General features: G+C 40.3%; 4 protein-coding genes and 2 non-coding genes across 7 annotated transcripts; 1 reads left to right on the forward strand and 5 right to left on the reverse strand.

The window, feature by feature from the left end:
• Positions 1-503: 503 nt before the first annotated feature.
• LOC130826964 (cytochrome b) lies at positions 504-4815 on the reverse strand. The gene has a single exon (XM_057692605.1). It carries the CDS (start codon positions 4436-4438, stop codon positions 3257-3259), a length of 1182 nt encoding a protein of 393 aa, XP_057548588.1. The 5' UTR covers positions 4439-4815; the 3' UTR covers positions 504-3256.
• Positions 2339-2833, reverse strand: LOC130826590 (uncharacterized). Its single transcript, XM_057692168.1, has one exon. The coding sequence runs from the start codon at positions 2831-2833 to the stop codon at positions 2339-2341; it is 495 nt and encodes a 164-aa protein (XP_057548151.1).
• Positions 4816-5273: 458 nt separating the features above from the next.
• LOC130826979 (60S ribosomal protein L5, mitochondrial-like) lies at positions 5274-6855 on the reverse strand. Its single transcript, XM_057692618.1, has one exon. It carries the CDS (start codon positions 5994-5996, stop codon positions 5436-5438), a length of 561 nt encoding a protein of 186 aa, XP_057548601.1. The 5' UTR covers positions 5997-6855; the 3' UTR covers positions 5274-5435.
• A 17-nt stretch (positions 6856-6872) lies between these two features.
• On the reverse strand, positions 6873-6946 carry TRNAD-GUC (transfer RNA aspartic acid (anticodon GUC)). The gene has a single exon. It is a non-coding gene; the product is annotated as a tRNA-Asp (tRNA).
• A 119-nt stretch (positions 6947-7065) lies between these two features.
• On the reverse strand, positions 7066-18020 carry LOC130826961 (uncharacterized). Of its 2 annotated transcripts, none has more exons than XM_057692602.1 (2): positions 14931-18020; positions 7066-14798 (listed from the first exon to the last, which is right to left on the reverse strand). In XM_057692602.1, exon 2 carries the CDS (start codon positions 11889-11891, stop codon positions 10596-10598), a length of 1296 nt encoding a protein of 431 aa, XP_057548585.1. In that variant the 5' UTR covers positions 11892-14798; positions 14931-18020; the 3' UTR covers positions 7066-10595. The 2 variants fall into 2 exon arrangements, with proteins under 2 accessions (XP_057548585.1, XP_057548584.1); XM_057692601.1 differs by having other exon boundaries at positions 7066-14834.
• On the forward strand, positions 16210-16281 carry TRNAG-GCC (transfer RNA glycine (anticodon GCC)). The gene has a single exon. It is a non-coding gene; the product is annotated as a tRNA-Gly (tRNA).
• Positions 18021-22341: the final 4321 nt, after the last annotated feature.

Consider the following 22341-nt stretch of genomic DNA (forward strand, 5'->3'; position numbering starts at 1 on the left):
TATAAAATAAACGTAAGGTAAGAGTTGCCTTTCGATTAGTTCGGATTGATCAGACTGAATCCAAATGGATCAAATAGATGGAGCAAAAAAAGAGAATTGGGGTCGCTATGTACATACCATATATGAAGATATATATTGTGGATTGATCGATATTCAATTAAGTCTGTATCTTTATTCGAGTTATAGGACAACTTCCTACACGAAAAAAAAAACACTAATCGAATTAATAGTATGGTAGAAAGATTCATATGAATCTTTCTACCATACTATTAAATCTCATTGAATATTGCTGATTCTAGCCTGCTCATTTCAATTAATAAATGAAATTGGAATTTTATTTTGATTTTTCAATCATTTATAAAGAACTAAGAAGTCAAGTTTCATTCAAATTAATCATTTTGGCTGACCGTTTTTACATAAATAATAAGTAAAAAAGCAGTAGGAACTAGAATGAATAGTGCAGTAGCAATAAATGCGAGAATATTTACTTCCATAATCTCATCGTTTTTTTACTTCGCATTAACTCGGGATTTAATCCCATAGAGATGATAAAAATTTTACCTGTAAATTTGAATTCAATGGAATGAATTACTTCTTCATGATATTGAATCAGATTAATATCATGAATAACAATATCTGAGCTATCATATCAATTCGCCGTCGCGAATTGAATAGTATAACATAGGAAGATCTTTTATCCATACTGAATCCAAAAAAAAAAATGGGATTTGTCATCTAATCAACAATTCCGTTATTTAGCATTCTTTTTTTTATTCTTTTTCCATAATCTGTCGTCTTCCTTGTACAATCAACCATCTAATGAAGTTTCACTTTTCCTTTTCCACTCACACTGGTTACAAAACCCCCAAAACAATAAATAAAAAATAGAATATTCTAGCAAATTCATTTTCATTATTTTTTTAGGATGTTTGTTCTTAGAACTTTTACTTAATAAAACTTTAATAAAAAAAAAATTACAAACAAAAGTCTTATTTTTTATTTAGTATTATTAATAATTAAAAATGGAAAATTAAGAAAAAACGAAAAAAGGATTCTTCAGTACTTCATTACAAAGAGTCTAAAAAGGAGGGGATAGGATCTTTCTTTGATCCTTCTTTTCTTAATATCGCTCCTCCTTTTCGTGAATTGAAGGTCAGTAGAGGTGCCCTGGTGCTCATGAAATTTGAAATGGCAGTCTGTATGTTTTGCAGGGACATAGAGTGACAGGTTCATCGGCAGCTGTCTCATCCTCACTTTCTGATTCTGATCTCACTCGCTTGTGGCATATGCGCCTTGGCCACATGAGTGAGAAAGGCATGGATCTCCTGAGCAAGCGTGGTCTTCTTGGTTCACCCGGCACGGGTAAGCTATAATTCTGTGAACATTGTGTTTATGGGAAAGAAAAGAAAGTAAGTTTCTCTACTGCTACTCACAGCACCAAAGGTGTTCTCGATTATGTTCACTCTGATCTTTGGGGACCTTCTAGGGTCACCTCAAATTCTGGCAAACGTTATTTGATGACCATTATTGATGATTTCTCTCGAAAAGTCTGGACTTCTTTCTTGAGGCAGAAAAATGAGGCTTTGTCCATCTTAAAAAAGTGGAAGATTCTTGTTGAGAACCAGACTGGGAGAAAAGTGAAAAAGCTCAGGACTGATCGAGGGTTGGAGTTTTGTGATGATGAATTTACAGAGTTCCGCGCACAAGCCGGTATTGCTAGACACAAAACATTACCCGGCAGGCCTCAACAAAATGGTGTAGCAGAACGTATGAACAGAACTCTTCTTGAGCGTGCTCCTTGCATGTTCTCTAATGCTGGATTGTGGCATCGCCGTGATCTATGGACAGAAGCTGTCTCCACGGCCTGCAGGACAAGTTACTAACAGCAGATAAACTAGTGGGGTGGGGCTTATATTGTCAACCGTTCTCCACACAGTGCCATCAACTTCCAAATTCCAGAGGAGTTGTGGTCAGGTACAACTGTTGACTATTCCTTTCTTAAAGTTTTTGCTTGTACCGCTTATGCTCTAATGATGGAAAATTTTCTCCGAGAGCTGTCAAATGCATTTGAATTGGTTATTCTTCTGAATCAAAAGGTTATAGATTGTGGAGTCTTGAATCTAAGAAAGTAATTCTTAGTAGAGATGCCACTTTCAATTCAAATGCTATGTTGAAATCCTCTGGTTCGGAGTCTTCAAACGGAGGATATGAAGTCGCTTAAGCGAAGCTTACGGAAGAGAAAGAAAATATTGTTAGATTTGGGAGAAAGGTGTCGAGGCAGGCCTTTAGTGAAGATATCGGCGAACTGATAACGGGAAGGAACATGTAAGACTCGAATTTAACCCAATGCGACCTTTTCACGCACAAAATGAATGTCTAATTCAACATGTTTGGTACGTTGATGTTGCACGGGGTTGGTAGAGAGATAGATCGCACTGATATTGTCACAATAAACTATGGTGGCCCGCTTCAGAGGGCAATGTAGCTCAAGTAAGAGATTTCGGAGCCAACATGCCTCGGAGACAAGATTAGCAAGACCTCGGTATTCTAAATAATTGAAATCGACACCGTCAGGAAGTGTCATTCCAATCTCATCCATTCGACGTTGTAGTTCAAAAGAAATCTGGGTAAAAAGATCTTCACGGGAATCAGCATGGGAGTCAGAAGTGGAACTACTTGTGCATATTTTTTGGACCCCTATAGAAGTACTGCGTTCGGATGGTGAGGATTCCTCCGAAACGGAAAAATAAATCCAATCGCTGGGTGAATAACGAGTGGGACCGCTTGGATCAAACTGTGATCCATATTGGTAAATGGCCAGTTTCTTTTTCATAACGTATTTCTCTTTATTTCATAGCTCCGCTCCCCCGGGGCCGGGGGAGACTTAGAAAATGGGAAAGGGAAAGTTGCTTGGTTGTTGACCAAGAAAGAAATGGGAGAAAAGAAAGATGCACACCCGAAGGAACTCGATCACATGAAAGAAGATTTCTTCGTCTTTCTCTACGCAACAGGCCCACCTAACATCTCATCGAGCCTAGAATCCACTCCGGGTCGGAGGAGCAACTAGTCCAACTTCTTGAGCAGCCAACAAGCAACAACCGAACTACCGCGAAAGAACAAGCAACGGCAGAGCTCAAGCTAAAGCTTATATTATTCTAAGCTAGCGTTAGCCGCGCAGGAGTTTTCTTGCTCGTTAGCGCTGTCAACTATCAAACTCATCCGCTTGTCAATTCTTGGTGTAAGAATTTTTCACTGATCAGGTGTTCTCAGTCTCATCCGTGTAAGAATTAGGAATTCTTCTTCCAACTCGTCCCAGAATGGGCGTTATGGCAAAAAACAAGAAGAAAAGAAAAGAAGAAATTTGTCCAATAGTAACAAAGGGTGCTTCCACAGGTTGACATCCGATCCAACCTAGTAGTAAGCAATCCGCCAAAAGCAACCAAAATAGTCCTTGGTAAATCGGGCGAAAACTTGAACTACGTACATACATACTTTTAAAAAAAGGCAAAGCCAAGAGACATATAAAAACGAGTGCTATTGCGGCTACACCTCCCGCTTTGTCAGGTATACTACGAAGAATGGCATAGATGGGTAAGAAATACCATTCCGGCACAATATGAGGCGGGGTGGGCATCGGATTAGCAGGTATATAATTGTCGGGATGCCCCAAAACATTAGGAGCATAAAAAATCCAAAAGGAAAAAAAGATAGCAAAAGCTACCCAACCTACTAGATCCTTTACATAAAAATAAGGGTAAAAGGCAATTTTATCCATCTCTGAATGTACACCTAATGGATTATTTGATCCATATTGATGCAATGCGGCCAGATGAAGAAGACTGGCGCCTACTAAAATAAAAGGGAGTAAATGATGAAGACTAAAAAAACGATTTAAGGTGGCATTGTCCACGGAGAAACCACCCCAAAGCCAAGTCACTATGCTATCTCCTACTACAGGTATAGCGCTAGCTAAGCTTGTAATTACTGTAGCTCCCCAAAAGCTCATCTGACCCCAGGGTAGTACGTATCCTATAAAAGCTGTCACAATCATTAATAAGAAGATTACAACTCCGAGACACCGAACAAATTCCCTAGGACTGCTATAACTCGCATGATATAGACCACGAAAAATATGAAGGTGAACCACAATGAGAAACATACTTGCCCCATTAGCATGCATATAACGGAGCAACCAGCCCCCTTCAACATCTCTCATAATATGTTCTACGCTGTTGAAAGCTAGATCCACATGAGGTGTATAATGCATAGCTAAAAAAACACCAGTCACTATCTGAATGACTAAACAAATCCCAGCTAACGAACCGAATCCCCACCAATAACTAATATTACTCGGGGTTGGATAATCTATCAAATGCTGATTAAGTGTGGAAAATATGGGTTGTTTAAGAACAGAGAATCGTTGGTTTCTTATACTCATTTGCTTTGCCAAGATTCTTTCTATCGTGACAACTCTTCTTCCCCACCCCAGTCACTCCCCGTCTTCCTCCTATACGCCACTGGTACTATTCATCTATATATGTATGGATGACTTCTGCTTTCTTCCCAATGGAATGATCTGGACCCTTACTTGTTCCAAGTAAGCAAATAGGAATTACCTTGCGAAAGGACCTCTAAATCCGACGACCTTGGCTGAAAAGCTCCCAATTAGGTCAGTAGCTGGCCGAGTAGCTGATAGACCAAATAAAGACAGTAGCTGTTTAGAGCCGAAGGAGCTCTTTTTTTTTTTTTTTTTGGGATTCTATAGCCTACGTACTTGCCTTTAGGGGATCGAAGTTGGATGAATCCCCAGCGGTTCCTTCCATCGGCGTCATCGAACCACATTAGCAATCCAGAAGAACTGGAAGCTCGAAACGACCGGTCAAAAGAATTGATCCGTTTAGTTCTGTTCTTCTCCTAGTTTTATAGCACACTCACGTAGAGGGATCTTTCCGACGCTAAGCGCGCTGCATCCCCTGTCCAAGTTGAGGATGGAGCGGATGTTGAAAGAGCTAGGATAGCAATCGGCCAGGGAATCCGCGATTTCCTTTAACGAAAAGGAGATCATAGATACTCAAGAAAGAGGTCTTAGTCTACTATTAGGAAAGTTCCGAGTTCATGCTTTTATTCATTCTAGCTCTTAGAGAAGGAAAAAAATAGAAAAAAGAAAGGGCTTAGTACACGTGGGACTTATGCCTTTCTTTTCGGATCAATGAGACAAGGAGTTACTCAGAGCTGTAGTTAGGCCCTTTGCCAAAGGAACGGAAGGGTACCCCTAGAAAAGTATAAAGGGAGGGAATTCTAAAAGTAACTCTTTCCAACCTTTTCTATCTATAGAAGTAGGTTTTAGAAAGTCAATTTGAGATTTGTATTTGCGTTGATTTTTCCAACGAAACAAAGCACTTTATTGTCTTTCCTCATTTCGATTTTCCGACATCTTACTGAGTTTCTCCCTCATCTTTTTGCAAAAAGCCGCTCCACGGTAGTAAAGTCTCATCTTGTGTGTTGGCTGAAGTGACAATAGTTACATTGAACCCTCGAATATGTTCGAAGATCTCAAAATGATCTTCTAGTTCCGGGGAGAATTCGCAAAACTCCGTTTCCATCGAGAATTGAATGGAGTTTTCCCGTATTTCCACCAGAGAATCTAAGAGAGACATTACTGTCGAGATTCTGACCAAAAAATGAAACATTCCAGGTCCTCGGAGAGTGCTTTGTCGTGCTAGGTCATTGACATATCCTTTGTCTTTATTTGACCCCAAGAATGGATTGGATCGAAACGACTTTCCTACCGAACCCCTGTGTGTCCGTATCAATTTCTGACCGCACGGAATCTCCATAGCCAATTTTCCATTTTTGATTATGAAATCAGAGGGTGCTGCCTTTGGTACTACTCTTATTTCACACAATCCAGGAACGTCCATAACGTTGGCGTGATTCGGTTTGAGCAACGGATCTTGACGTGAAACATCTTCGTAATGAAAATGGAGGGGAAACATGAGTTGGCTTTTCTTTTTTCGTCTCTACTCTTTTCACTTATATCGAAAAATGAAAAAAGACTTGTAGGATATTGCTAGTTGGTTTTTTCCAACCAAGAAGGGCGCGGGATTCTTTGAAGAAAGAGACTCTTCTTTCTTCTCTTATGATTGATAACAATAGTTGAATGAAAAGAACGCTTCTAAATGCAGCCGTCCCCTTATTTCTTATATGATAGCACTCGCCATGGATGAGACGATTCAAAGAGACATAAGTAATCGACTGCTTCGACTCCTAGACAGAGATATAGGCATACTCGTATACACTCCACTTTGACTCTCACTTGGATAGCGCTAATGGGTAGGCCCATGGTGATACAAGCACAAAAGCAGTCCCTCGCTCTAACACTAGCCTCCATCTCATAGGGGATTGCCCCTTACTGCGAACAAGCCAAGGCTGGAAAGTTAAGGCTGCTAAAGAAAGCGGGACGGCTGGGGAGTGAAGTAGAGACCCAGGAGGAACTGAAATCACTCAGTAAGGAATAAAAATTCGCCCTTGCTTCGGGGCCGGAGCTAGAAGAAAGGGTAGGTTTAATCTGAAAAGTACTCTTTTAAGTTCATTGCGTTTCGTAAAAAAAAATGTCTATTCGGATCAGGAACAATCGAAAAAAGCCAGACTAGAAGGGTATCCCTTTGAATCCTGAATATGGTGATACCTCCCATTGTACCAACCTACATATGTATTTCTTCCATCACAATTGGTACTATTTGCATTTCCATTTTTTTGATGAAAAATCCGAAAGAAAAGAAGGATCCTCCCGCTGGGAATTAGATCCTACTCTTTTTCTCCCCTCTTCACAGAAGATGGAGAGATGAATTGATCGCTTGCAGCGCCTAGGTCGGGACTGACGGGGCTCGAACCCGCAGCTTCCGCCTTGACAGGGCGGTGCTCTAACCGATTGAACTACAATCCCAGGAAAATAAGGTCTATAGCCTAAAAATTCTTCTTTTTTTTTCATTCTATTTATTAGAACCATTTAGTTTCGCCGTGTTGTAACAGAAAGACGAATGATATACTCTTTTTTATTATATATATAATATAGAATTCCAGTATACTCATAGTAAAGTAGGCTAATTCATGAATTGAATCAAATACAAATAGGCCTTTTCTTTTTTAAAAGCGGTAGAGTCGCACTCTTTAAAGGCCCTAAGAAAGAGGCTTAAGTGATCACTTCAAATCAAATCCGAGAAAAGGCTTCCACGAAACTCCTGTCTTAGTCTTCATTAAAAATTTTTTATGTTCTGGGACATAGATATTCAAGATATCCTATTATGAATCGCTAAAGTCTTCCTCCTTCTCCATTGTTCCAATCAGATCCGAAAAATGAGAAATCAATCAAAAGTCAGTGGACCTGAATTGAATCATGACTATATAAGCTATTCTTATATTAAGATTCAATATAGATGAAATCGTAGAAGCGGGCCTTTTCTTTCCTTGGACCACGTAAGAATTCGTCGTCCGGTTGAATCTTCTTGTTCCTGGATGCTCCATCAAAATCCATCGCTATTCCTTTCCTTCACTGAGAAAGGTTCATTCCAAGTCACAAGAGCAATCTTTCTTTTTTTTAATGAATTTTTCTTGTCGTTATGGTAATGCAATGCAAGAGGCCGGAAATCCGGTTGTTTCTGATGATGAAAAGGGCTTTTATGTTATATTACATTTTGGAAAACCCCTAAAAGTAGGTAATGTTAGAAGACGGCTGTCGGTATCTGATGGTCAGATACCTACGGTCGGTATATCTTTGAAAGCTCAGACGGGGAGAAAAAATGGATTCCTCGAAGGCTACTTAAGGAACTTTAATGCCAACCAGAAGGTAGTTTACTTGCTTACTTGTTAGAGTAAGGACTGGAGCTGTTGAATATTGCTCAGTACTACTATAACTTAACAACCAAAAAGCTCTGCGTCGAACTTCAGCCCCTTCGAGTTGGCCACGGGGCAACAGCCTCTGACGCCCCACACCACTGCGACAGGAGGGAGCTTGCCCATCAGACTACTTTGCCAAGAGGTGGCAGGAGGATAGCAAAAGCTGCCCAACCTACTTAAACAACCGTCAGGCTTAGCCCGGTCTGAAGAAAGAAGAAAGTAGGCCCTGTAGAGAAGCGGATAGAAAAGATCGCCTATAGACTCAAGAGACCGGCTCGGTGAAAACTCACCCCGTATTCCATGTAAGTCAGTTGACTTCGATTAGACCAGACCGACCCAGAGAGGAACGTGCCCACGAGGGCACCACCAGATGTTGTAGATGAACCTAACCTACTAAAGAAGAAGTTGAGTATATCATAGCTGACCGTACCATGGGCTAGCCCATAGACCGACTGCACGAATGGAATACTACTTAGTCCAGTAGAAGGGCCAACCTGAGAGCAAGTCAAGCTGGGAACGGGCTGAGAGTTACGATTCCGAAGACCAAGTCAGAGACTACTGGACGTCTCGCGGAGCGACTCTCAATGAGGGCGTTGAGACTGTTCGAAAAAATGCTTTTTTGGCTTAATACGCCTTTACTAAAGATCAAAGAGTACGCTTGTACTCTGGCTAATAAGGAAAAGGGCTTTTTTAAATCCAAGGTTGACTCTGATTAGATCCTTAGCGCAAGCGCTAAGTAAGAAAGCTCCCTAAGATATATCATACACTATAGAGTTAAAAAAATATAACTTAGGTCTGTCTCTAGATCAAATATGCTAGAGCGTCTTTATGGGGATATGTTTGATAGGGTATGGCACTTTGTAAAAACCCAGAGTTTTATTACTCTTTGCCTGTATTCAGTTGATGTATCTTCTTTGATTATTGGAGATACCCCTCTATGACTGATTTATCAAACATTTTTTACTTATTATATAACATATTAGTTTCTCTTATTAACAAAACATATTGTAATCTCTTAAAGAAGACGAACGTGGTAAAGACCCCTGAATTAAAAAACAGGAAAAAATCCATAACAAAATATTAAAAGAAAACAAAAATTATGACGAAATTTAGTAATTTTAAAACTAATATGAATAGTCCATATTTTTATTTTATAGGCAATTCAGTTTATATATCGTATGATAACAAATCTAATGAAACAAAAAGGATCATCATTGATTTCTGGAATAAATTCTACCTGGATAATCTTGAAAATAATGATGGCGATGAATCTAAATCTAACAGAGTAATGTATAAAGAAGAAGTATTTAAAATATTGAATGATTTCAAATCAAATGAAACAAAACCATATAATCAGGATAAATTAAGAGAGTTGCAAGAGAAGATTGAAAATCTTACAATGAAGTTTGATGCAAAATCAATTAATAGCACATGCAATCTCATTATGAGTCTAATGATTATACCTGATAAGAAGAATGCTAAGGATTATTTAATGGAAAAATTAAAAAAAGATCAATATCCACAATTAGAATTACTTAATGAGTTAGGGCAATATACACTTGAAGCATTAATTGTTTATGTAATCTGTATTTTATATCGCTCTGATTCATCCATGGTTCGTGTTTCAACTTTAATTGATCACCTGGACAGGCATGTTAAAGCACATGTTTTACTAGTTAATCATAAATATCAAAGTAAAATAGAAAAAGAAGATGAAAAAAATGAGAGTTTATTTAAAAAACACCATATTGGTGTAGCATTAGTTGAATTTTTTGTTGATAGGAATCTAATGGTATTAGAAAATTCTGAGAATAATAATGTACCTATTCAAAAGAAGAAGGGTAAATATTATTTACCTAAAAATCTTTATGCTATCCGTAATTTTGATGTATCATTACTACCAATTAAATTAAATTTACCTATGGTATGTAAACCGTTATCTTGGGGTAGTGCTTTACCATCAGGTTTATACCCTAAATATTTGTCTGACTTAAAAGGTGGTTACTTAAGTGGAATAACTGGTGCAATTAGTCGTTACAATCTGTTAAGCACGGGGGATATCAATCACTACTATATTGATATCAGTAATAGTTATAAGGAAATATGTAGTGTTATGAATAAACTTCAGAATCAGCCCTTCAAAATATCAAAACATATGATATCTTATATAAAAGTAAATAAACAAAAGTTAGTTAACTTCGGTTTACTTATGCCAGAGAATCTCGGTAGAGTTAATTTAAAAAATTTAGGAATTAACCTCAGAGAATCTTATATGAAAAATAATGATATAATGAAAATATATTCTTATGCTGAATTGTTAGAAATTTTACATAAGGATGTTAACCGGGCTCAGTATGAGAGTATGTTATTAAATATAGCTGAAGCTTTTGAGGATTTTCGAAATTATTTTATAGAGCATAGAACAAGAAGCAATGGGTATAAAATCCTTTACTAAAGTGGGATTTGGAACTTTAGGAACAAGTGTAATGGATGTGCAGTTCATAGCCTTACAAAAGACCCCATACTGGAAGAATTTTTGGATGGCTCTAAACACATCATCTTTAATAAAATGCCATGCTGTTTTGAAAAAAACTGAAACCCATCAATTCCAGGAGCTTTATCATCATCAATCCCTCTAAGAGCTTGATTCACCTCTTCCATTGTAACCTCTCTACACAGACTCTGTTGAGCTTCCAGGTTCAAAATAGACCCTCTCCTAATAACATAACAGGTAAATCAATAGAAGGAAGAGAAGAGGCTCTGCTACCTAATAATGATTTATAGAAGTGAAGAATCTCCTGTTGAATGCCAACAGGATCCTCAAGCCTATCACCCTGAGCATTATACAAGAGGTTAATTCTATTTGTATTATACCTAGCTTTCATTGCAGCATGAAAGAAGTGATTATTTGAGTCCCCAAGCTTCAACCATTGAATCCTTGATTTCTGCTTTAGAGCAGACTCCTCAATAAAATTCCATTTTCTCAACAACTCTCCAGCTATCTTCTCATTTTCTTGCAATTGAACACTATCAGGATCTTGCTGTAACTGAAACTTAATTTGTTCCAAATTACTTCTTGCTGTCTCAATCTTCTCATTCAAGTTGTGAAATTCATTTTTATGCAAGCTTTTCATTTTCCCCTTCAAAAGTGTAAGATTTGCCCAAATTGCTCCTAACAGATTGTGAGAACCACTAGGATGCCAAAATTCATGCATAATAGTATGAAAATCAGCATGATGAGCCATGTAGTTGAAGAATTTAAAAGGCTTTCCCACAGTAAGAGGATCATCAGCATATTTCAATAGGAGAGGGGAATGATCAGACAAAGAAGGCATCAAATAATCAACTACTATATGACCTTTATTTAACATCCATGTCACATTTCCAAAAGCACGATCAATTCTACTATGAATTCTTCTGTCAGCATAGCCTCTGCTAGACCAAGAAAAAGAAGGGCCAGTAGATTTCAATTCAGCAAGGTTTAAATCAGTGACCCATTGAGACATATCCTTGATTTCAGCAAGTGAAACAGCTGTTCCATTAGTTCTATCATCAGTATACATGACGGCATTAAAATCACCCAAAATGAACCATTGGTCTAACTGAGAATAACTAGCCAAAGATCTGATCTTCTCCCAAAGCCCAACTCTATGATCAATAGTGTGTAATCCATAACAAAGAGTAATTTGGAAAAAAAAGGAATTAACATCTTTAAGCTCACAATGAATAAGTTGCTCATGTACCTCTAACACCTCTACTTCAATGATTTGAGGATTCCAACCAATCCAGATTCCCCCCTTTGGAGAGCAAGAATAATTATGTTTCCATATCCATTTACTATTAAGTTGCTTAGTGATTTTCTCAAATTGTTGAGCCTTAACTCTAGTTTCCAGAACACCCATGAAACTTATTTTCTTTCTAATCATAAACTTCTTTAACTCTCTAATTTTAATAGGGTCATTACCCCCTCTAATATTCCATGTACAAATAATCATTAGGTAAAATAAGGATTACCTGTATTAGTATCCCCTGGATCATTAGCTACCTCATTATGTGACACAACTTCTTCCTCAACTACTGTAGTTAAATCATTCATCATTGAAACTGGGTTAACAGTAGTGGGGAAATTCACTCTTCTGGCTCTAGTAGTTCTTCTGGGCACCACTCTCCATGCTCCATCATCTTCTGAGGTTACACTCAAAGGGGCTTGAGCTGGAGTAACAACAAGATTTGTAGGTGTAGCTGGATGGGCATTGAGGTTCTGGACAACTCCATTGAGTGGCCTTTTTTGGAATCTGTTCTTTTGGAATTGGGTTTTCCTTTTAAATTTCTTGGCTGGATTATGGCTTGCCTCTGTGTCTTATTCAATTCTCATCAATGGAGTACAAACTATTAGCTTGGAATTGTCAAGGCATATCAAATAAAAAGACTATCTCAATCCTTACTCTATCAAGTAAGCAAGTAAACTACCTTAAAGAGTTAATAGATATTTACAAAATCAATGTAGTGATACTCTTAGAACCTAGGGTAAGCGGTATAACAGCTCTATCAATTATTAAGACTTTAGGAATGGCAAAGTCACATAGAGTTGAAGCTATAGGTTTTTCAGGAGGTATTTGGATTTTATGGCATCACAGCATCAATGTTAAAATCATTCACAACGATTGGCAATTCATTCACATGCATGTAATTTTTCCTGGTAATATAAGCACTCATTTAACTTCTGTATATTGAAGAACCACAAATTATAAGAGTTTTATGGGATAAACTCACTATACTGGCAGCAACAATTTCTGAGCCCTGGATTGCATTGGGAGACTATAATGCTTATACTGAGGTTCTGGATAAATTAGGGGGTAGGGCTTCAAATGGTTGCATGAGATTTAGGAATTGGATCCAGTCCTCAAAACTAATAGATTTAGGTTTCACTGGCTCTAGATTTACATGGTCACGAGGAAGATGTCATGAGAGAATTGATAGGGCATTGGGGAATGAGGGGTTGTTGGATATCTTTGATAGCATCATGGTAAGACACTTACCTAGGTTAGCCTCTGACCACTCCCCTATCCTAGTAAATTTGATCCCTAAAGAAAATGTAAAAAACCAAGGCAGAGCATTTAGATATCTATCAACTTGGGAATGTCATGAGGATTGGAAACCTTGGTTAAAAAATGCTTGGCAAAAAAGTGACCCTTTTGTTGAAGCTCTCACCATCTTACAAGTTAAGACAGAGGATTGGAAACATAACATTTTTGTTGACATATACAAAAGGAAACGAAGGAATTTTGCAAGACTAGAAGGATTGCAAAAACACCTAGCCCTTAGTCCTACAACTAAAATCAGAAAACTTGAATTGAAGCTGAGGGAGGAGCTTGAAAGAACTCTAACACAAGAAGATGTACGCAACCTTAGACTGTAATTTAAACGAGTATAGGATAGTAATATATTACCTTAGTGGGGGTGTTTAAGCAAACTTCTTCTATCATTCTCGGTATCAACTAATTACCTCCTCGTATTACGTATTAGAAATATACGAAAAAGGGTAACCTGATCTCCTCACTGGGGTTCTTTGCATTGGACTCGCTCGGTTCGTCTGTTCATTGTAGGAAAGCGTTTATGGAACAAGCTCTTTTTAGAGGTGTCCCCCCTGCTTTCTTTCTCTGATTCCCAATATGAGTGAGACCAAGACGGCTGGCTGGAGTGCCAAAAATCAGCTGGTCATGTCATGACTTCTAAATGCAATTCTTCCTCCAATTTATACCAGTCTTCTATTTAAGACATCGGCTAAATAGGTATGGTCTAGAGGAGCGAAAGCCACTCGACCAACGGGAGAGGAGCTAGAAGAAGTCCTAACTCTAACTACCGACTAAATAAGAGGAAGATAGGATTCTCTCGATCTATCTAATGCAACAAGTCTCCTCCTACTATTAGGATAGGAAAATCCGTTTTTAGGGTAAATGATTAAGTCTATTCCTTACTGCTTTTGACATGGGTTCATTCCTATCCAGCGGCAGAAGACGAAGCAGCTCGCTACTCGACTTTATCTTCTAACGGGGTTGCCAAGCCCCTTACTGTCTTGAACCCGAGTGAAGCATTCCACCTCAGAATGGATTCTTAGTGTGGACGATTTTGAAGATATAATAGGAGGACATGTATGGATAGGTTCCATTTGTATACTTGGTGGAATCTGGCATATCTTAACTAAACCTTTTGCATGGGCCCTACTGGGCAACAAAAAAGAGGATATCAGTTTCCATTTGGGAAAGAGTCGACTTTTTCTTATAGAGAAAGCGTGTTATAGAAGCGCGTATGCCGGAAACTCTATTATTATTTATATATTTATAACAAAGCCTATTTCTTTGAAGAAAATGGTTTACCAGCATTGATCTTAATCAGTCTGCTTTGCCGAAATTCGTCAATGAATTCCGCGTTTTCATATTCAGAATACTCTACTGAAGAATAGGCAAGAATCAACCTCTTCCGAGCGAGGTTTTGATAGATCGCAGAATCCGAAAAGCAGCTTCTAAGTGAGATGATCTCGGCTTGTCCATAAAAATAGGCTGATCACTTCCCCCTATGTTGTAAGTGTAAACAATGTCAGCGATAATTAGTCAAGTTGAAATAAGGGCAACTTTTTTTTAAAGCCAAGGCAAGAATGCCACGAATGGTGTTTAGCAACCCGGGGCAAATCTTTCTTCTATCTCTAAAGGGGTTCGACTCAATATTCTTGAAGGAATCCTTTAGCTACTAATGACGCTTTGTATCTTTCTACTGAGCTATCTGTTTTATGCTTGATCTTGTAAATTCACTTGCAGCCAATGGCTTCTTTCTCTGCAGGCAATGAGACTCAGTTTTCTTCTTTTTTTCTTGCATAGTCTTTCTTCAGCAAGAATGATTGGAAGCTTCAGCAAAGAATTCAGGTTCATGAGAAGATTGAACTGACATGAGGTAAGCTCGATGTTTTAGAGAAAACGATTCATAAAATAAGAAAAAAAACCTTCAACGGGATAAGAAACTTGAGAAGATTAACGAACCTGAGAGAAGGATCCAGAATCTAATCTAAGGAAGCGACTGGAAGGAAAGCAACTGGGCTAGACTGCTGATCTTCTAGAGTAGTCTGACTTTTGGAAAGAGACTGTAATCGTCGCCGAGAAGAAAGATGCTGTTCCGGATGACTGGAAGCCTCTGAGGTCAGCTGAACAGGCTGACAATCGGCGGAAGATGCTGGCCTGAAGAGTGAGGCTGATCCATAACATCAACTGCAGAAGAATGAAGTTCGAGTTGATGAACAGGAGAAGGCCATAATACATCTCCATCACTATTCTCCTCCAGGGCTTCTTAATTAAGAAAAGGAAAATATGAGGTGACCTCATTAAAGAGAACATTCAAGGATACATCGAGTCTCTTGGATTTCACGTCATAGCATCTATCTATATTCGGACTGAGCATATCCAAAAAAGACACAAGTGCTTGCCTTGAGGACAATTTATCTCTTAACTGCGCAAGAATATAAACAAAACAACAAAAAAGGTGCATCCAAACACTCGCAAATGCCTATAGGATGGTGCTGCCCCAGTAAGAAGTTCGTGAGGTGCCGCTGTAGCTTCTTTCCTCTCTCTTCTCCCCCCCCCAAAAAAAGTAAAAAGGAGAGAGATGTCCCGTCCTTTCTTTATGCATATTCATATACATAGCCAGACACAAAGGTGTACAATCCGGTAAAAATCCGCGGTTCTTTAAGTGAATGAACTCTAGGTTTTCTTACTTGCTTTAGTGGCTGCCAAAGGCCAACCGAGAGGGGAGAACGAATGGCTCAGGAATCGACCGGTTCCGAGCAGATTCGTGGAATTATTGTAGGAGAATTTGATTCTCGTAGAATAAGAGGAGCCTTCTTAGGAAATGACTTAACTTAAAAGAAGGATTCCGCTGCTGCAAGGCGAGAGAGCAACTTGTCTGGTCTTGCGGTGCACTCACTCCCGTTACAAGAATGAGATGAAGCTTTTTCTCGACTCGAGACCAATACCCCTTACAACTCGCACCAATAGCGGCACTGAGCGGCCGGAGATTGATTGAAAAGACAGCCCGCCTCTTTAGGATTGTGAGAAAGAGCACACACACGGGACCTGACCTACTAATCATCATCTCATCTAGCGCGAAGCAAAAAGAAAGGTCCCCCTTCCCGGCCCCCTAGCCACCTACCTACTCGTGCTCGTAGCTCGATCGGAGGTCAAGAGGGTGGTCCGGCGGAAAAACATAAGTCGTCCGTATCAAGTGATACGTGAATTGCTCAGTAGTGCTTCGCCACTACCGTAGCTGGCGGAAATAGCTTAATGGTAGAGCATAGCCTTGCCAAGGCTAAGGTTGAGGGTTCAAGTCCCTCCTTCCGCTCCGGGCTTCGTCGTTTAGTGGTAAGGAGTGGAGTAGGCGGCGAGTAGAGTGCATAAGTTTTAGAGTTAGAGAGAGGCAATGAAATTGAAGTGGGATGTGGAATGTGATTGGTGATGGATGGTGGTTCTTAAATAGGTTCGGGATCATCTCGCATCTGGATCTGCCGTTTTTTCGGGAGGGGAACAAGAGAATGAGGTTTGTTTTCATTTTGAAAGAAATGCTTTTCTATGATCGACACGAGTTTTAGACAGCGTCTTGAACTCTGGGACCGCACTCGGTATGTCGGCCTCAAGTTCCTCGGCGAGGCAACTACTAATCCTTCTTCTCTTCCTTCTCGCCTTTCTTCTAAAAAAGTCTTTTTTTTCCTTACTCTATCAAGTAAGTAAGTAAACTACCTTACTTGTTCCAAGTAAGTGAATTGGCATTACCTTACTCTAAAGAGTCAGTAAATTTCATTGCCTTCGCCTTCGGCGATTACCGGCTGGAAAGGCTTGGCTCAACATTGGATTTCTTTGAAAAGAACCAAGGATGGCGTTCATTCAATCAAATCTTTTATGCTAACTCAAACTAATTACTGTCTTTGGAAAGAGTTGTTCCCCGCATTCTTTCCTTTCTACTGGTTTTTGAAAGCTAAAAAGATCCTCTTCCCCCATATTTTTTATCCTTCTCGCATCGGTTCTGCATCAGATGATGAGCCCATGCGAAAACTTTCTCTTTGACGATAGGTAGGCTATTAGATTGAGTCGAAAGCCTGCCAAGGCATAAAGGGGTTCCGATTTGAGCGAGAGCCCGAACGGGGGACGCGAGAACATCTTGATCGAAAGCTCCACTGTTCTGAATCGTGAAAAAGACTTTTCCAAATTCGATCAAATCGATCGAGAATCTCATCATCTGTTAGGTGGGCTGACCGACCGACCGAGTTGGGCTAAGCGTCCATGTCACAGAACCTTTCTCTAGCCAAAAAGAAATCCCATTTTTGATCGAATCGGAAAAATTAATTGGCAAATGAAAAATCTACCGTTTTAACACTCATAAAAACCCTAGAAAAAAAAAGTAACTAAGACAAGAGCTAAGTAAGCAAGCAAGAAGGAGAGGCTAGAAAAGGCAAGGGGCTCTCCATCTCTAGGAGGATTGTGTCCACGATCTGGTAATCTAAGCTTTGCTTCTTCTGGTCGGCTCGTATTAGCCTGTGCTTTATTACAGCTATCGCTATCTCGTTCTTTTAGTCTTTTTAACGGTACTTGAATCTTAAGTCGCGGTCATGTCTTGCCCTCCTCTAGTATAGTGACCGCTTTCATCTTTTCCCCTAATTTTTTCATTTCCAGGCTCAAGTGCCTCTTCATCCATCTTAATTCCAAAGGCGAGCATCTCCTGACTTACACTGCTATGGGTTAGAGTCAATAGTTCTTAACCAACTCTTTCTCGCCGAGCTTTCAAAAGTTTTAAGAGAGAATAGGGAGTAAGGCAATGCAATTGTAGAAATTGGGCTCGGACTTTCTTTCTTCTCCTGCGGAGCTCTGAGAAAGTCACCGGTGGCAGGTTAGGACAGTTCTCTTGCTGCTGATTTGGCCCTGCGCGGATTCAGGAGCTTCTTCTTTAGTCTAGGTTATGAAAAAAAAAGAAAGGTAGTTTACTTACTTAGTGCTTGCATTAGTCTAGAAGGGGTGGACGAGAACAAGAAGCGTTCGCCAACTTTGATAGACATAGCATTGCAAGCAAATAGAGCAGGGAGCTTACTCTTTCTTTCTATTAGAGTCGCGAGCTTGTTGTAGTCGGTCCTAAAGGGAGAATCTTGCTACTTACTTGCTATATCCCCGCGTCCTTGCACGGCTCGAATTTCTTCGGGAAATCCCTTTCCCCGTTCTATCGTCCAAAACAGGCCGTATATGGAGTATAGCCAAGTGGTAAGGCATCGGTTTTTGGTACCGGCATGCAAAGGTTCGAATCCTTTTACTCCAGATTATGAACACCCGATCGGATCTGTCAAGAACGAGCTAGCTGACGACTACAGGGGAAGCTTTTCCCAAGCCAGAAGTTTGACTTTTTCTACTTTCTTTGCTAAGAGAAGAGAGAGAAAGGAAAGACAGATGGCAGAAAGCAATCCTTCCAACCAGCCAACCCGCGGAGTTGAACACAATACTAACTTCGGCAAGGAAAGAAATCTACCCCTTATTGTTAGCCTTCCCAGATAATGGAGAAGAAGCTTAAAATGGCTTAGGCTTTATCACATGCTTTCAAACAGGCTTGAGAAAGAAAAAACTGCCTTATTGCTAGTATGGATTATAACTACTATTACATATTAAAGGGGAATAAAGAACGAAATCTTCTCTATAGCCCGATAAGAACAGTTACGCCTTTTCCTAAAGCCTTTACTAACTAACTAAAACACCAGGACTTAGTCTAGCTACCACGGAAAGCATAGTAAGAAGGGCTGAAAGGCCATGTCATATTCCTCGGGAATGATATAAAGATCCTGTTGTGGAAATTTCCAACTGGATGAATCTTTTGATTCAAAAGACTTGAGTGTTCCAATGAGCCCGTAGGCAAGGGCCTTACTATTTTCACGTATGACATGAGGTTGTCTACCCCACTAGTATTTGAACTGGAATGCCAGGCGGAGGAGTGTAACTGCCTTATCGCGCTATCCTACTTGTATGTGAAAAGCATTTCGTACTCGTAACTGATTCCCTCCTAGCGAAAGAGCTATCGTCGAAAGCTTTTCGTTTACACCGGTTCTTCTAGCTCCAATCGAGAAAGGAGAACCTTGAAAAAAGTCTTTCAAAACTTTACATCCATCAGAGCGGCAGGCATGGAAAAGAGCCTTGGGGTGAGACAGACGGAGGCAGCCGCAGCCCTGTGAGATCCTATCGGTCGTTAAGGACCTATTCCCAACCAGTCAAAGACAGACGGGCAGGCTATTTGAGCAGTATTTCCCTGTGTAAACGTGTAAAGTAAAGAAAGAGCGCCTGAATTCATCTTATAGAAAGAAGGCCATCTTGCTTTACTTTTTTTGGTGTTGAGACCCATAGAAGAAAACTTTAACTTTGAAGCCATACTCTTCTCCGGGAACTCATACTCCTGTAAGGCACCAGCTCTTTGCCTTCCTTGCTTGCTTTACCTTCCAGTCGAATAGGTTCTATTAAAGCAAAGGCAAGAGGCGATAGTGGCATCAGTCTTTTCTTTCTATGAGGAAAAGGCCCGGAATGGCCTATTTTGCTAAATGAAAACGTGAGTTTCGGGTCTATTTAGGGATTCATTGATTTGCACCAAGTCTCCGTGATGACCAAAGAAGAGGTACGTAGTAACTCGACTGTAAGGTTATGTAGTATCTTATTAGAATAATAAGGTTCGAAGAGCTTAGTTGCAAGACTAAGGAAGAACATTTGACTTTGACACAGGAGGTGGCGAGTTTGGCTAGGTAACATAATGGAAATGTATCGGACTGCAAATCCTGGAATGACGGTTCGACCCCGTCCTTGGCCTCGGAGAGTAGCGAGCAGCACGGAAATTGAATCAAATAAATCAAATGGCATAGTAGAAGGGGGCTTGACTTTGTTTGTTAAAAATCCACAGACAAGATTCTGGAACTTCCAAACCAAAAAAATACAAGGATGAGAAGGAGCTTTTACGTTACGCTTCAATAGAATGAAATTTGTAAGGGTAGAATAGGCCCCATGGTCGATCGAAGATCCTGTACTACTTGAACTCAAATGAATCTATCTGACTTTCAATCCATCTTTGTCCAGCCAGCTCATAAGAAAATGTTAGACCAATCTCGGAGCTGACACAACCGAATTGGTTAAAGAAAAGGAAACCCCAACAACCAAGTACTCCCGCCTCAAAAAGCGGAAACCGAACAACCACCAGGCTCGTCTGAAGAGGAGGCGGGCGCCCAAAAAGATGAAAATGCAAGGTATGTAGCCGCTTATGCGAAGCTTAAGGGGTAAAAATAAAGTCTTTTTTTTGAACAACCAACCTGACATAGGGCAATGCAATTGCTCGCCCACTTAAAGCAGATGGAGATTCTCGGACAGGGAAAGGTGGCACTCGACATCTATTAAACAACACCAAGAACAAAGTCATACCATGTCCTCGAAAGAACCTAGTGATGATTGCCATGAATGCTGCCCTCGAGGACGTGTAAAAGAAGGTCTTTGCCGATTCCTATCAACACGGTACACCTCTCAGTAGAAGGGCGTGAAAAGGCCGTGGAGACTTTGACCGAATGAATAGGCATGCTATCATGATAGACATTTTTTTTTCAGGAAAAAAATCCAGGATGAACGCTTTTTCAGCTTGATCGGAATCGATTCTATGATTGAATGGCAGAGACTTAGTAGTAGAAACTCGGAGAGACAGACAGAGAGGGGGCTCTATCATACCTGCTAACTCCTAGGATGAGAAGTCAGTCTCTTGCTTTTGGCAGGAAAAGTATCGGTAGAGTGAGTCTACTTAGCGAACTGGAAGGACGCGGAGATCGATTGATCAATATGAATCTCGAGAGTGGATGGTTGACTGCCGCCCCCTTGTCCTGGAGTCTCTCCGGCCGGGGAGGGGCTTGCTATCGTAACCTTTTCCCCGGTGTATGTGAAAAAAGTGACGAACCCATTTTGGTCATAGGTTAGTCCAAAGAACGAGAGTCGGCTTCCTTAATCTAAAGATTAAGTAAGTAAACTACCAACATGCTTCGCACTAAGTAAGTAAACAACCTTAAGTCCGTTGTTCCTCAGTAGCTCAGTGGTAGAGCGGTCGGCTGTTAACCGATTGGTCGTAGGTTCAAATCCTACTTGGGGAGAATTTGAAGTTATCGCCTTTCTGACCTAGCGACCCCCGTCCTTCTACTTCGTTTCTAAACTAGCAGAATCAATCGTGGGACATTCAAAGTGAGAAGTTTCTTCTTGGGTTTTATTCCTCACTCTCGTATAGGCGAACTTGGTTCGTTCAATTCTTAGGGAGAAGAAGGATCCGCTGGGAATGAATGGGCAGACTTAAGTAGTCTCTTCATTAGCCGGAAGGAAGATCTCCACTCATTTCATTCAGTGCCTGCGGTAAGGTAAGGCAAGGCGCGACCCACAACAAAGGAAGGGGGAAAGCTTGCTTGCTGTAGCCCTTTTTTAGTAGGCTAGGCTTAGTAAGCGTAAGCTATTTAAGTAGGCTTGCAGCTTCGCTAGAAGCGACAAAGAGGGGATGATATGTGGTCTAGTATACTTTCTCGTTTGGTCAACGAGGCGTACGTACGTAAGTCGACATAGCTCCATGTATATGTTCTTTGGAGCTAGAATCTATCAATAGAATGAAATTAAATAAGAGTGTAGTGAGCCTACGGCAACGAACATGGCTCAAGAGTGTCTATACAAAGTCCTTCTCTTCTTCACTCAAAGAGATAATGCAACCTTTGAATGGTACTTGATAAAGAATGAATCTTTTGGTTAGAAGTTATACGGATAAAAGGAAATGCCACGCTCCGCGTGTCACGAGATAAGGGGCGTTCTAATCGAAGGCTCATACTTTTCGGGCTTATGGAGGTACGGTAAGGCCAATGCACTAGCCAGCCAGTGTGGTGGCGAACACGCTGTGCTGTAAGCTAAGCTGTTCACCTTGTAGACGGAGGATATATAGAAAGTGTGCCGTGTGTGATTCATAAGATTCTATAATAGCATCAGTCGATTATTTCACTTAGCCTGCTTATACCATAACTTTCACTTTCTGGACCAACGCGGATCTGCCCTCGAAAGTATCTACTTTGAGAGCAGAGCATGCAAAATCGAGCAATGGATCTTAAAAGAATTCCACTTTGAATGGCACGACTCTTTTCATTTCTGCGCCGGCATTTGAGTTATCTCCTCCCCTCTTTCAATCGGCACACTCAACGCAGATAGCTCTGGTGAACTCGGCTTCTGCCTCTATCAGGCTTTTCAAGACCTACCACGCTTCCCCAAGAAGCCATTTTGCAGGGCCCGTAAAAAAGAAAAACGAGGGTCCTTCCAAAACAAAACCAGGGGAGGCAGCAGCCCCCACTTTCACCGCCACAGCATGGGGGAGCTGCTCCTTAATCCGAAC

Source organism: Amaranthus tricolor, chromosome 11 (genome assembly GCF_026212465.1).
Source record: "Amaranthus tricolor cultivar Red isolate AtriRed21 chromosome 11, ASM2621246v1, whole genome shotgun sequence".
Classification (NCBI taxonomy): domain Eukaryota; kingdom Viridiplantae; phylum Streptophyta; class Magnoliopsida; order Caryophyllales; family Amaranthaceae; genus Amaranthus; species Amaranthus tricolor.

What these genes read in the sequence shown, in the direction of transcription:
- LOC130826590 (XM_057692168.1), bottom strand. Translation starts at nt 2,833, where the DNA reads ATGAAAAAGAAACTGGCCATTTACCAATATGGATCACAGTTTGATCCA.
- LOC130826964 (XM_057692605.1), bottom strand. Translation starts at nt 4,438, where the DNA reads ATGAGTATAAGAAACCAACGATTCTCTGTTCTTAAACAACCCATATTT.
- LOC130826979 (XM_057692618.1), bottom strand. Translation starts at nt 5,996, where the DNA reads ATGTTTCCCCTCCATTTTCATTACGAAGATGTTTCACGTCAAGATCCG.
- LOC130826961 (XM_057692602.1), bottom strand. Translation starts at nt 11,891, where the DNA reads ATGATTATTTGTACATGGAATATTAGAGGGGGTAATGACCCTATTAAA.